General features: G+C 38.2%; 4 protein-coding genes across 5 annotated transcripts; 3 read left to right on the top strand and 1 right to left on the bottom strand.

The window, feature by feature from the left end:
• Positions 1–463: 463 nt before the first annotated feature.
• LOC9321275 (MATH domain and coiled-coil domain-containing protein At3g58400) lies at positions 464–2,589 on the top strand. The gene is made up of 6 exons (XM_002883012.2): positions 464–630; positions 920–1,049; positions 1,501–1,670; positions 1,744–2,026; positions 2,096–2,262; positions 2,352–2,589. The coding sequence occupies exons 1-6, from the start codon at positions 606–608 to the stop codon at positions 2,504–2,506; spliced, it is 930 nt and encodes a 309-aa protein (XP_002883058.1). The 5' UTR covers positions 464–605; the 3' UTR covers positions 2,507–2,589.
• A 19-nt stretch (positions 2,590–2,608) lies between these two features.
• LOC9319125 (S-adenosylmethionine synthase 4) lies at positions 2,609–4,461 on the bottom strand. Its single transcript, XM_021033505.1, has 2 exons — positions 4,273–4,461; positions 2,609–4,068 (listed from the first exon to the last, which is right to left on the bottom strand). The coding sequence occupies exon 2, from the start codon at positions 4,039–4,041 to the stop codon at positions 2,860–2,862; it is 1,182 nt and encodes a 393-aa protein (XP_020889164.1). The 5' UTR covers positions 4,042–4,068; positions 4,273–4,461; the 3' UTR covers positions 2,609–2,859.
• A 25-nt stretch (positions 4,462–4,486) lies between these two features.
• On the top strand, positions 4,487–7,038 carry LOC9321276 (putative F-box protein At3g17620). Its single transcript, XM_021033489.1, has one exon. It carries the CDS (start codon positions 5,543–5,545, stop codon positions 6,914–6,916), a length of 1,374 nt encoding a protein of 457 aa, XP_020889148.1. The 5' UTR covers positions 4,487–5,542; the 3' UTR covers positions 6,917–7,038.
• Positions 7,039–9,477: 2,439 nt separating this feature from the next.
• LOC9319126 (pto-interacting protein 1) lies at positions 9,478–12,821 on the top strand. Of its 2 annotated transcripts, none has more exons than XM_021033521.1 (8): positions 9,478–9,621; positions 10,142–10,245; positions 10,344–10,594; positions 10,801–10,927; positions 11,060–11,333; positions 11,532–11,664; positions 12,040–12,126; positions 12,440–12,821. In XM_021033521.1, the coding sequence occupies exons 2-8, from the start codon at positions 10,164–10,166 to the stop codon at positions 12,575–12,577; spliced, it is 1,092 nt and encodes a 363-aa protein (XP_020889180.1). In that variant the 5' UTR covers positions 9,478–9,621; positions 10,142–10,163; the 3' UTR covers positions 12,578–12,821. The 2 variants fall into 2 exon arrangements, with proteins under 2 accessions (XP_020889180.1, XP_020889181.1); XM_021033522.1 differs by having other exon boundaries at positions 10,155–10,245.
• The last annotated feature ends 156 nt before the right edge of the window (positions 12,822–12,977 follow it).

Consider the following 12,977-nt stretch of genomic DNA (forward strand, 5'->3'; position numbering starts at 1 on the left):
CAAACTTAAACTCTCTTGATGCTTGTTAATTTCCGACCGGTTTGATTATAACTGTCATTTAAATGAAACCGTATAATTCCGAAATAACCGGATAAGCCGGAACACTGCCAAAACATGTTTTTTTTTAAGAAAAGAAAAGCTGAAAAGCAGAATTTCTCGCACAAAAGATGAAAAAAACAAGCAGAGAAATTGTTGATCAGGAAGCTGCTCGGACTGGGTTATACACAATGTCAGAACCTAGAAGATCCATTGTGTTCTGTGTGGTTTTTGATGGAAGACACTTTATCTAGACCAGAAATAAAAATAGTGAGTGACTTTCAAAATCATTTGGCTTGTTTAACACTCTTGGTATTGTTTCTCTCCATTGATATACGTACTAGAAGATGCACATTTGAATCTTATTCTTGCTTTTTGATTCTGCAACCTCACAGGGCATAAGTCTAAAAATGCATGGAAAAGGTATGATCCTTTCAAGCAAAGTATAAAGGTTTGATCCTAAACACATAAGATGCAATCTATTTCTTTCACCTATAAATAGAAAGTTTATAGAATGATTCTTATCTGCATATTCACTAGTTTTCTTTCTGGTTTCTGCATATCTTCTCATGGCCAGTTCCGGTGATCATGATGGTATCATCATCTCTCTCTCTATATAATTTTCTCTTACATGTCTTATTAAATACACGGAATTACCAGTGATGAGTGATGTATGTATATGTGCATATGATCCTCTAGATAGACCATTGAATGATATCCATCGTAGGAAATGAAGTGTGAGATTTGATATTTCAACCGTTGGATAATGTTGTTGCCCTGTTTTGTTATGACTAGTGTAGTTAGATTCATTTCCCCTTTCACTTAAAGGTAAAATGTACAGATGAATTTGCACAAAGGTAACTTTTGTGTGAAATGCTTGCAGAAATTATAAAGTCTATATCTGATGCCCCACCAACACATTACATGGTCAAGATAGAGTCTTTCTCACTCCTTACAAAGCATGCTATAGAGAGATATGAAACTGAGAGCTTTGAAGCTGGAGGCTACAAATGGTATAGCATCATTATTACACAACTTTATTCTTCCTCTTTGTTCAAGAATTAACAAACCCCTTTTCTGTCTGAAGATTTATCATCATAACACGTGCTAGTATCTTAAACCCTGCTTATTGTTGGAACATGCCTCAATTTTTCAGTGCTTTTTCGTTGGTGGGATCCTATTCTTCATTGCTTTAGGGTGTGGTCAGTAGTTATGCTTTGGAAAACTTTCCTTTATTCAAAAGTAACTTTTACATCTTCCTTTTTCTCTCTGCGTAGTGGACTAGTATAAAGTCTCTCTGGTCATGGTTTTCAACTTTTCCAACTCATAGTGGATCGTTTCTCATGTGAAATCTGGACCCATCTTTGTTTCAATTTTCCTCTGTCCAATCAAATACCGTGAATTTAGTCAATTATTGTGCATTAGTTTTAAAATGTCTAACATAATATGAGGTTTTGCTTGCAGGAAACTGGTTCTGTACCCAAATGGAAACAAGAGCAAGAATACGAAAGACCATGTTTCTGTTTACTTAGCTCTTGCGGACTCTAGTTCACTAAGTCCAGGATGGGAGGTTTATGCAGTTTTTCGTCTGTACTTACTGGATCAAAACAAAGATAATTATTTGATTCTACAAGGTATATTTTCACTTCTTCAAATAGTATGCTGCTCTCATCCTTCTCCCACCCTTATATGCATTTCGTGTTGCAGGAAACGAGAGACGGTTTCATGCGGTGAAGCGTGAATGGGGATTTGATAAATTCATCCCAACCGGTACCTTCTCTGATGCGTCAAATGGATACCTTATGGAAGACACATGTATGTTTGGAGCTGATGTGTTTGTTTCTAAGGAGAGAAGAAGTGGGAGAGGAGAATGTTTATCAATGATTAAAGATGCTACTAGCTCTAAGCACGTCTGGAAAATTGAGAATTTCTCCAAGTTAGACAAAGAAAGCTATGACTCAAATGCTTTCTTCGCCGGAGATAGAAAATGGTAACAACGTTTTTGGCAACAGTCCCAAAACAACCGTAGCTTTAAAGCTAATAAATGGTACTAATGCAGGAAGGTAAGGTTTTATCCAACGGGAACGAAGCAAGGAACAGGAACCCATCTTTCTATCTATCTAACCCTTGTAGATCCTGAAACCATTTCAGATGGTACAAAGATATTTGTAGAGTTTACAATTCGAATATTTGATCAGTTACAAGGCAGACACATTGCCGGGAAAGGTAAACATCCCCGCAAACTCATTCTCAGATACTTGTTATATGAATGTGAATCTGTTCACATCTTGATCTGTAACTTGTCTGGTTTACAGTTACTAAATGGTTTAGTCGATCAAGCTCGGAGCATGGATGGGTGAAATATGTATCGATGGTTTATTTCACACAGCCAAACAGTGGTCTGTTGCTCAAAGATGTCTGTCTCGTTGAAGCTGATGTATGCGTTCATGGAATCACCAGTGCAATCTAATCTCATCATGTTTTAACTCAACACTAAAGTTTTATTTGCCTCTCTGCTTAAGGACTCATCAAATAAACCCAAAATCTTTGATATTGATTATGCAAACAAAGATGACTAATATCGAATATTCTTTTATATGATTTTCTTCTCAAAAGAAGCAAGAAATACAAATGATGACTTCCTTACCACAAACGATACCATATAAATAATTATATAAACCCAACTGCTTAGCTTTTTTCTTCAAAGTTAAAAACAAAATGAATAAACCCATCTCAGAGTTGAAACTAAAAACCCCACAAAGAGCTTAAAATACAGAGAACAAGACTGATTCTGAACACAAGTGAAACAGAGGCTAACAGGTTTCAAGCTTGGACCTTGTTAGACTTGAGTGGCTTGACTACCTCCCAGGTGAAATCAGCATCGTCCCTTCCAAAGTGACCATAAGCCGCAGTCTTCAAGAACCTACCATTACCTCCTCTCTTCAAATCCAAGTTAATGGAGATCATACCTGGCCTGAAATCAAAGCTCTCCTTCACAATCTCAAGAATCTCCTTGTCTGGTATCTTTCCGGTTCCATAACTGTCCACAAACACAGACAATGGCTCAGGGACACCAATGGCATAGGATACTTGCACAATGACACGCCTCGCAAGCCCACTGGCTACAATACTCTTAGCTGCTTGCCTAACAATGTAAGCTCCACTCCTGTCAACCTTGGTTGGGTCTTTTCCGGAGAAAGCACCACCTCCGTGTGCACCCCAACCACCGTAAGTATCGATGATGATCTTACGGCCGGTAAGCCCTGCATCTCCATGAGGACCTCCGATAACAAAACGACCAGATGGGTTAAGATGGAAGATGGTTTTCTCATCAAGGTACTTCTCTGGGATCACTGGCTTGATCACATGCTCCTTAAGATCAGCTGCGATCTCATCGTTAGTCACAGTCTCGTCGTGCTGTGTTGAGATGAGAACAGTGTGGACACGTACAGGGACCATGGCTCCGCTTTCGTTGATGTACTCAATAGTGACTTGAGTCTTACCGTCTGGCCTCAACCATGGGCAAGTTCCATTCTTGCGAACTTCAGTGAGTTTAGCTCCAAGCTTAGTAGCGAGAACGTGAGTAAGCGGCATGAGCTCAGGAGTCTCATCAGTAGCATACCCAAACATGTGACCTTGGTCACCAGCTCCAACCTCCTCTGGCTTCTTGGTGAGATGACCATGAACACCTTGTGCAATGTCAGGACTCTGTTGCTCAATGTTAACAAGAACCTTACAATTGTCAGCATCTAGACCAACATCAGCAGATACGAATCCAATCTCACGGCACGTTTTACGAACAATCTGCTCGTAATCAACATTAGCCTTGGTGGTGATTTCTCCAAAAACCATGACCATGTTAGTCTTGGTACAAGTCTCACAAGCAACTTTGCTCTCAGGGTCTTGTTCAAGACAAGCATCGAGGATAGCGTCGGAGATCTGATCACAAAGCTTGTCTGGATGTCCCTCGTTGACGGATTCAGATGTGAACAAAAAAGATTCCATTTTTCCGATCCGATTCAACAAAGAAACCTAAAAGAGCATAGAATTCAACAAGATCAATCAGCAAAAGTATAAACACACATAAGAAACTTGAATCAATTCAAATTGGAATCTAGATTCAATAACCAGATCTATAAATCAACACTTCTTTCAAACACAAATCGACACTTCGTTCAAATTCTACAGAAATGCAGGAATCTTGAGAATGTATGAATCGAAGAAAAGATAACATACCTTAAAAGGAGATTAGTAATGGAGGTTGAGCTAAAGAAATGTAATGGTAGTAGTACGAAGGTGAAGGAGGAGCGTATAAGCTTTATATATACGAGCTCGTCGAGGGGGTGGGTGGTGGTGTAAGATCGTAATTTCGTCCAGATTCATTCCCAGTTTCATCTAACTGTGTTCAGACAATGAGATCTAGATATCTGACGGTTCAGATTAGATCTAGAAATATAAGATGGTTTTAAACCGTTGGATTTGCTTCACTGGACCACCGCGTGCGAGTACAACTTGACAGCATCTATTGAATATCACGAATCACGACGATTATAATAAATAATCAAATTAATGCTGCAAATTATCTTTAGTTAGTAGATATTTTTGAGCATGTAAATCTGAATTTAAAGAGTTAATGATAATTAATGTCGTAAATCATGTAGAAGTTGTGTAATTGGAGAAGGGTTTGTGTCGGTGAACATAATTAGAGATTACACATACACAGGCTGTCTCTTTACTCTTTTATGGAAGGGTCCACTTGCCACCGGTAAAAAGACAACATAGAATTCTTCTTTTGTTTGCTTTTTCATAGTAGTGTGTCGGCTAGCTTAGGTTGTCAAATAAGACTATGTTGGGTGGTCTAAATCTGATCTTGTCCGATTTAAAATAGGCAAAACTGTACAGTTACGCCATTCTGTGAAGATCTTGTCCGGTCCGAAAATGCTAGATTTAGTTATTGGGTTTCAAATGGGCTAAGACCTTGCAAATCAACGAAACACACCAAGCGATAAAATTTGAAGCCCATGACTACGGCTATGAGGCAGTTGTTGAAGTTAGAGAAGAAATTGGTACAAAATACACCAAAAAATAGAAAATTTGAAGGTGAAGAGTTCTTAAAATTTGTCTTGGTCCACAGTTAGAGCCCATTAGATTCTCAAGCCCACAATTGGGTTGTCTTCGGTGAGGGTTTCTGACTTTCTGTGTCCTCAAATAGGTCGCCGGAACAAAATCTGTAACCCCAGCCAGAGCGGAAAAAGAGAGCGTCTCTCCCTTTTCTTCTTAAAGCTTTAAATTATTTGTGTTATATGGATCCTTTGAAAGAATTGAAGATGATGTCCGATCTTCCTAAGGATTTGGCAGAGGATGTCCTGCCCAGGCTTCCGGTGACATCACGGAGAGGAATCCGATGTGCTTGCAAAGAGGGGTATACTTTATCCAAAGATCGTTGCTTTACAAAGAAGCAACTTGCTCAAGAAAATTCAGCAATTAAGAAGAAGGAGTTACGAAGATGTCCGATCTTCCAAATGATTTGGCCGAGGAGGCTCTGTCTAAGCTTCCGGTAACATCTCCGAGAGGATTCCGATCCGCTTGCAGAAAGTGTAACACTTTATCCAAATATCGGAGCTTTACAATAAAGCATCGTGCTCAAGCAAAAGCAGCAACGAAGGAGAAATTACCTGCAAAAATGACGACAATGTCCGATCTTCCAAGTGATTTGGCAGAGGAGGTTCTGTCTAGGCTTCCGGTGACATCTCTGAGAGGGTTCCGAGCTGCTTGCAAAAAGTGGAACACTTTATCCAAAGATCGGAGCTTTACAAGGAAACACCTTGCTCAAGCAAAAGCAGCGGCAGCAAGGGAGTTTATGGTGGTCATGGTTATGGATTCTCAGGTTTATTTGATGGGCATCAATCTCTGCAAGGGCGTTGACGAAACTATAAACCGTCAAGGTAAACTTATTAGCCTAGACGATTCCAATCAAGTCGATATATCTAGAGTCTATCACTGTGATGGTTTAGTCTTATGCATCCCAAAAGACTGCTCTAGGCTCGTTGTTTGGAATCCGTATTGGGGCCAAACCTTGTGGTTCAAGCCCAGTAGTCTTCGTCATAAACGGCACTTGTATAGGTATGCTGTTGGATACCAGAATAGCAAATCATGCTGCAGCTACAAAATTTTGAGATTTGTTGAAGTTTCGTCTGAGAGTATTGTTGAGTACGAAATCTACGAGTTAAACTCTAACTCATGGAGGGTTCTTGATGTCACTTCCGACTGGCATATACTGTTTTTTGCACATGGCGTGACTCTCAAGAGAAATACTTATTGGTTTGCTTTAGAGAAGTATCGAGAAAGAAGATCAACGGTAGAGATTCCTGACTTCTTGATATGTTTTGATTTTACAAAAGAAAGGTTTGGACCGCGTCTTCGTCTGCCGTTTCGCTCTTATGATGAAGACACTGTGACTCTTTCTAGTGTTAGAGAAGAGCAACTTGCTGTGTTATTTCAGCGTGAGGACAACTTACATTTGGAGATTTGGGTTACGACTAAGATTGAGCCTGAAGTGGTGTCATGGAGCAAGTTGTTTTTAGCAGTGGATATGGAACCACTCACTGATTTTCAATTTGGAGTTACAGGAGGGAGTTTCTTCATTGACGAAGAGAAGAAACTCGCTGTAGTTTTTGATAAAGATAAAGATAGAGACAATATCGAGGTGCAGACCCCCCGTCGCAACTTTGCTTATATCATTGGAGAGGATGGATATTTCAGAGACGTTGATCTCAAAGAAACTTCAGTTTGTGCTCCTCCACTTGGGTGCTTGTATGTTCCAAGCTCAGTGCAGATCAAGCAAAGAGGCAAAAGAAAAAAGAATCTGATTGTTTATTAGTCTAAATCTTGGCCTCTCTTTATGTTCTTTGAACAATAATATTAGCCAATTATATTAATTTGTATCGATCACTTAAGAAATTTAATACATGAAAGCAATGAGATTTGAATATCACCATATTAGATTAATATTTCTATGATGATGATGTAACAATTAGAAACAAATTTTAGATATTTAGTCTGTTCGTTTCGTCACTGCAGGCAGTAGCGGCTGCCTTTCTCGTTTAGAAGCAATCAAACCTTTTTTTTTTTTTTTAATATATATAGGGTTCTCTGAAGCAATGGAGAGCCGAGCTACTGCGGCTTAGGAGTTGAGAGCCGCAGCGTTATGAGAATATATACGTTCTATCTTTACAATCCAATGCTTCAAGGACCCAAATTCACCTGTATATAACCAATAAACCGCTTTTTAAGAGCACCCAATGACAAGGAATTTGCAGTACCCATCCTAATGTCCCATTTGTAAGTTTTGGAAACCATCTACTGCTACATTTTCTTCATGTATGCCAGTTATTACAGAATTACCATCGTCTGCTTTCCTACACCTTTTTTTTTATCTTGGTTAGCCTTACCACCAGAGTGGTCTTGACTACGCAAGTGCTTCAGCTGTTACGCCTTGATGAGATGTTGGTCAGATTTAGGTTGATGATAAATTCTCATGTAGCAATTCACTAGTACAATGCCAATAAAAAAAAAGACCAAGAGTTTGGTTGATCAAATCTAACCAGAAGACCAAGCCAACTCATTCATCTAAGTCCTCGAATTGGATTGATGCAAATAGACCTACCCAACATTTATCAAATGTGTACATGGAACAGTTTTAGTTTTGGATCAAACCAGCGCTGCAGAGACTCCATGATGATCTACCTTGAACATTGACCAGCACAACCTGTGATTCTCTCAGATTTTCTTAATTGTTCAGCATCCTCGTGATGCAGCGGATACAGACTAAACGTCCCCAAGATTTGAGTATTTATAATTGACTCTTTCTAGTGTTAGAGAAGAGGAACTTGTGTGTTATTTCAGCGTTAGGACAACTTACATATGGAGATTTGGGTTATGACTAAAATTGAGCCTGAAGTGGTGTCGTGGAACAAGTTGTTCTTAACAGTTGATATGGATACCACTCACTGGTTTTCAATTTGGAGTCACAGTCTCACAGAAGGGAGTTTCTTCATTGAAGAAGAGAAGAAAGTGGTTGTGGTTTTTGATAAAGAGAAAGATAAAGACAGTGGCGTTGTACAGACTCCTCTTCGTAACACAGCTTATATCATTGGAGTGGATGGATATTTCAGAGACGTTGATCACGGAGAAACTTCAGAAATTCATGATTGTCCACTTGGGTGCTTATATGTTCCAAGCTCAGTGCAGATCAAGCAAAGAGTCAACAAAAGGAAAACAACAGAAGGAATTTGATAACAAATTAGTCCATTTACATACCTAAACGTCCCAAAAAAAAAAAAACTCGTACTTCACTAGCTCTGCCACTGATGCATTGCATCTCCAAGTCAGAGTTTCGCAATTTCAAGGCTTGTTACATTTTGTTTGACATATATTGTCAATCGTAAACATAATTACCAAATGCTAGTGAAAAAGTATAATTTCATGTTTGTTTTTAGTAGTTACATTTACATTTTACAATAATATTCTATTAGAAAATCGCAAACATTTAATGTAAGTTTTTGTTTTTTTTAATGTTAAATAAATGTAAGTTTTGTTTGCGTTTCAAAGATAGAGGGTGAGTTGAGATTGTTTACACTTAATTATATATTGAAGCCATATTCATTTAAATTACTCGTATATTGGATCTTTTATATATGAATGAAAAAAATTTCATAAATACATTACAAGCAGGATGCTACATAAGAAAAAATGAAAAATTGAACTCTTTGATGTGTTGCCTAATGTAAAAAAATGCAAGTACCAAAAAAAAGGAAGAAGACATTGAGACGCGAAAACTTCAAGGTGGTTGTTGACTTGTAGACCGACGACCAAACTTAAAGAACACGATCGATCACCTTTGAAGGTCAAAAGATACTCGCTTCCCATCCTTGACCTCTACATTTTACAACTTTATTATATTCCACAAAAATCATATACTACTATACATTAATCTTTTTATTAATATTATCAGCCGTCTATTTTGGTTTTCCTTACATGTTTAAAATACCAATTGTACGAAAAAAAATATGGTTTTATTTCGTAAACGCAAAAACAAACTAGAAAACAAAAGAATTATGTGATTGTTATTCTATGACCCACTACAAAATGGACTTATTTGAAAAGTTTTATTGAACACAATTTTCTTATTGAAATAATTACTGACCTATGTATTAGTACATACTAGAACCTGACCCACAGTGCGGGGTTTCATAAATTTCTGTATTTTTTTGTTACGGGCAATTCAAAAATTTTATATAAGAAATGATCGACCAATCAAATGGCTAATTAATTAGTCGATTAAGACTTTTGAGTTTTGACCTGATAAAAGCGTAATATAAAGAGTAGACAAGTTGCTAACGTGCGCATCAGCGCACCCTATATAGCATTTACTGTAAATTTCCGCCGGGAAGAAAAGTCTGCGTTTCTTCACCAACCCTACACGAACAAAGAGATAGAAGAAACCTTCTTCTGCTTTCTTCTACCATCGGAGAATTCGACTCTTGTTTATCTTTTGAGATTCTCTAATTCTCGTTTTTGGAAAAGGTAATTTTGCTATCTTCTTCTTACCAACTCGCTTAAATTTCTCTCTTTTTGGGTCTTTCCTTTTATGTCCGTATTTATCGGGAAATTTTGTTCCTAGGGTTCGATTTCATGCCGATTGGATTGTATTAACGGATTTTTGGGAGTTTATTGATAGTTTTTTCAGTTTGAAATCCATTTTACGGGTTACGATCGTTGACTTGTGATAGTCTAGGTCACCAAATGTATCATTTATAAGTGTCTCGATTTTGATCGAATTATGCTTTTGTAATGAAATTTCATCATCATGTAGAAGAAGGATTTTACTCTTCTGATGCAAAAAATTGTTTTTTATGAAAAATCCTGTTTCCGTTTGATTCTGCTTAAACCCTATAATTAGAAACTTTTCGTCGAGGCTTTGTCTGAGCATTAGTTTGCTCCATTTCATTTGGGGAAAAAATTAGCTACTTCTAAATTTTCGTATGTAAAGTCTTGTTCTGTAACACCATTACTGACGTTTTGCGATATGAATATTCTGATACAGTTTCGTGTGTTAGAGAAGCGTAATGAGCTGCTTTGGTTGTTGTGGTGGTGAGGATTTCCGTAGAGTTGCTGAAACTGGACCAAAGCCAGTGCATAACACAGGAGGTAGCTTAGTTTACTCCTGAATTCAACTGCTTTACCCTTATCTTTATTGCCCATTCTTTGGCGGCTTAAGTTTATGAACTTTTTTAACTGTTGTTAAGGTTACAATGGAGGTCATCATCAAAGGGCAGATCCTCCCAAGAACCCTCCAGTCATTCAGATGCAGCCTATCTCTGTTGCGCCCATTCCAGCTGATGAATTGAGGGATATAACGGATAATTATGGTGGAAAGTCCTTGATTGGTGAGGGTTCATATGGAAGAGTGTTTTATGGTATTCTTAAAAGTGGTAAGGCAGCTGCCATTAAGAAACTGGATTCTAGTAAGCAACCAGATCAAGAATTTCTTGCCCAGGTAGATGCTACAATATATATCATCTCAGTCTTGTTGTGGCCTTCATCTCACATATATGTTTCCTGAATGAATTTTTTGCTCTTGGTTGGATACCCACCTAGATATTATACTTCATATGCTCTGATAGTTCTGCACGAAGTCACTCTTTTTGGGGTTGTTTTGTCGATTTTTTTTTGCTTTGTTACTGAGATGACAAACTTTAACAGGTATCAATGGTTTCGAGATTGCGACAAGACAATGTTGTTGCGCTTCTGGGCTATTGTGTTGATGGCCCACTCCGTGTTCTTGCTTATGAATATGCTCCTAATGGATCTCTTCATGATATTCTTCATGGTAAGTTACTAATGTAAACCATCGATTCAGTTAGACTTGGACATGTGAAACTACAATCGAAGGAAGATGCATACCATTTTCTGAGATCTGTGGAGGAGAAACTAATGAACTGTGGTGTATTCACTGGTGCAGGTCGAAAAGGTGTTAAAGGAGCACAGCCAGGTCCTGTTCTGTCGTGGCACCAGAGAGTCAAAATTGCTGTTGGTGCGGCTAGAGGACTCGAGTACTTGCATGAGAAGGCGAACCCTCATGTTATCCACAGAGACATCAAATCCAGCAATGTACTTCTGTTCGACGATGATGTTGCCAAGATTGCTGATTTTGATCTGTCCAACCAAGCCCCTGACATGGCTGCACGCCTTCACTCAACCCGTGTGCTCGGAACCTTTGGCTATCACGCTCCAGAGTAAGTCCCTTTAGATATCATTTATCTTGAACAGTGATATATCATTTGTTATCATTATCTAATGTTCTGATGCACTAAATCCTTCACTTGGACTCAGCTTTGATAATCATTTTATCATACATTTACACTTTTGTATGTCTTGCATCTCTTCCCATTGACCAAACTAGATTCTTAAACATATTTGCTTCTGCAATTTAGGTATGCAATGACGGGGACATTGAGCACAAAGAGTGATGTATATAGTTTTGGCGTTGTTCTGCTGGAGCTCCTCACAGGTCGTAAACCAGTTGATCATACCTTACCGCGTGGACAGCAGAGTCTTGTGACATGGGTAATACATCGTTCTCTGCTTCTTATTCTTTTTGACTCATATTTATAAGAAAATCTTAGAAAATATATGATTTATTCAGTCTATTAGGAATGACCAAAAAAATCCTCTAGTAACTTGACAATACCGCTTTACATCTAAAGAAATTATTGATTTGGTGTAGTCATTCTTTTGCTAGAAAGAAATTTCCTAAACTAGAATTTATCAAATAAGAAAAAGCAGTGCGAATTGTTTTTTTATAAAGTCTGGATAAAGGTGGGTTTCTGTTAGTGAAGCCTTTCTGAAGCAAACTCTGCTTGCTTGTGAGATAATAGAGACTGAACTTTTCCCTAGAAACAAAAACGTGGTACTCAATGATAACGCTTTTGTGTGTCTCAGGCAACCCCTAAACTGAGTGAAGACAAGGTGAAGCAGTGTGTTGACGCAAGACTAAACGGAGAATATCCTCCCAAAGCTGTTGCTAAGGTAATTTCCCCCATAACCTTGTCATACTTCTCACTGTTGCAGTAGAAAAGGTGTACCTTAGGATATGGCTTAGAAACTACTTCTCCATCCATTGCACCCCACAATCAACTACGACAAGCTAAAACTTGTCCGCCTGGTTGTAAATAAAACGAATTTGATTTGATTCCCTCTTGATGTGTTCCCTATGATAGGCCTACATTGAAATACAAAATACCTTTTTCAGACACAAGAACCTAAGTATCGAAACCTTAAACCTGGATATGATTTTTGGAGTCTGATTTTGGTTTTCTCTTGTGTGACTCGTTATGATCAGCTGGCTGCGGTAGCTGCGCTGTGTGTGCAATATGAGGCAGACTTCAGGCCAAACATGAGCATAGTAGTGAAGGCCCTTCAGCCGTTGCTCAATCCTCCTCGCTCTGCTCCTCAGACACCGCACAGGAACCCGTATTGATATGCTCCAGCCTGATTTCACCCTTTATGATGATCACTATTTCATTTGTTTTTGTTTGAATCCGATTTGTGTAAATTTGTGAAATAGGCTTTTATTTCTCTCATAAAACCCTGCCACTTCACCGAAAATCTTACTTGGAAAGACCTGAATGTTACTCTATTTTTATATTATTTCATGTCTGTGATGTAAGTTTCTACTAATTCTACTATATGCGAGGCAAAGATATACCAAAACTCTTTTCATGCGTCTGCCTATACAACTTTTTCTTTCTTTATTGAGACGTTTTACTAACTTTAGTTCATTTCTGTGGGGGTTTTGAAGAAGATATTTTTGATAAAGATGATCAGAGTAAATGACGAATTGTTTACATTGATTCTAACTTTTATAAAACCAAAATGTT

This window comes from Arabidopsis lyrata (genome assembly GCF_000004255.2).
Source record: "Arabidopsis lyrata subsp. lyrata unplaced genomic scaffold ARALYscaffold_3, whole genome shotgun sequence".
NCBI classification, from domain to species: domain Eukaryota; kingdom Viridiplantae; phylum Streptophyta; class Magnoliopsida; order Brassicales; family Brassicaceae; genus Arabidopsis; species Arabidopsis lyrata.

What these genes read in the sequence shown, in the direction of transcription:
- LOC9319126 (XM_021033521.1), top strand. Translation starts at nt 10,164, where the DNA reads ATGAGCTGCTTTGGTTGTTGTGGTGGTGAGGATTTCCGTAGAGTTGCT. An exon ending in ATCAAGAATTTCTTGCCCAG is followed by an intron (nt 10,595 to 10,800) that starts GTAGATGCTACA and finishes AAACTTTAACAG; the next exon opens with GTATCAATGGTTTCGAGATT. An exon ending in AGCAGAGTCTTGTGACATGG is followed by an intron (nt 11,665 to 12,039) that starts GTAATACATCGT and finishes TGTGTGTCTCAG; the next exon opens with GCAACCCCTAAACTGAGTGA.
- LOC9319125 (XM_021033505.1), bottom strand. Translation starts at nt 4,041, where the DNA reads ATGGAATCTTTTTTGTTCACATCTGAATCCGTCAACGAGGGACATCCA.
- LOC9321276 (XM_021033489.1), top strand. Translation starts at nt 5,543, where the DNA reads ATGTCCGATCTTCCAAATGATTTGGCCGAGGAGGCTCTGTCTAAGCTT.
- LOC9321275 (XM_002883012.2), top strand. Translation starts at nt 606, where the DNA reads ATGGCCAGTTCCGGTGATCATGATG. An exon ending in GAAGCTGGAGGCTACAAATG is followed by an intron (nt 1,050 to 1,500) that starts GTATAGCATCAT and finishes TTTTGCTTGCAG; the next exon opens with GAAACTGGTTCTGTACCCAA. An exon ending in TTCGCCGGAGATAGAAAATG is followed by an intron (nt 2,027 to 2,095) that starts GTAACAACGTTT and finishes GTACTAATGCAG; the next exon opens with GAAGGTAAGGTTTTATCCAA.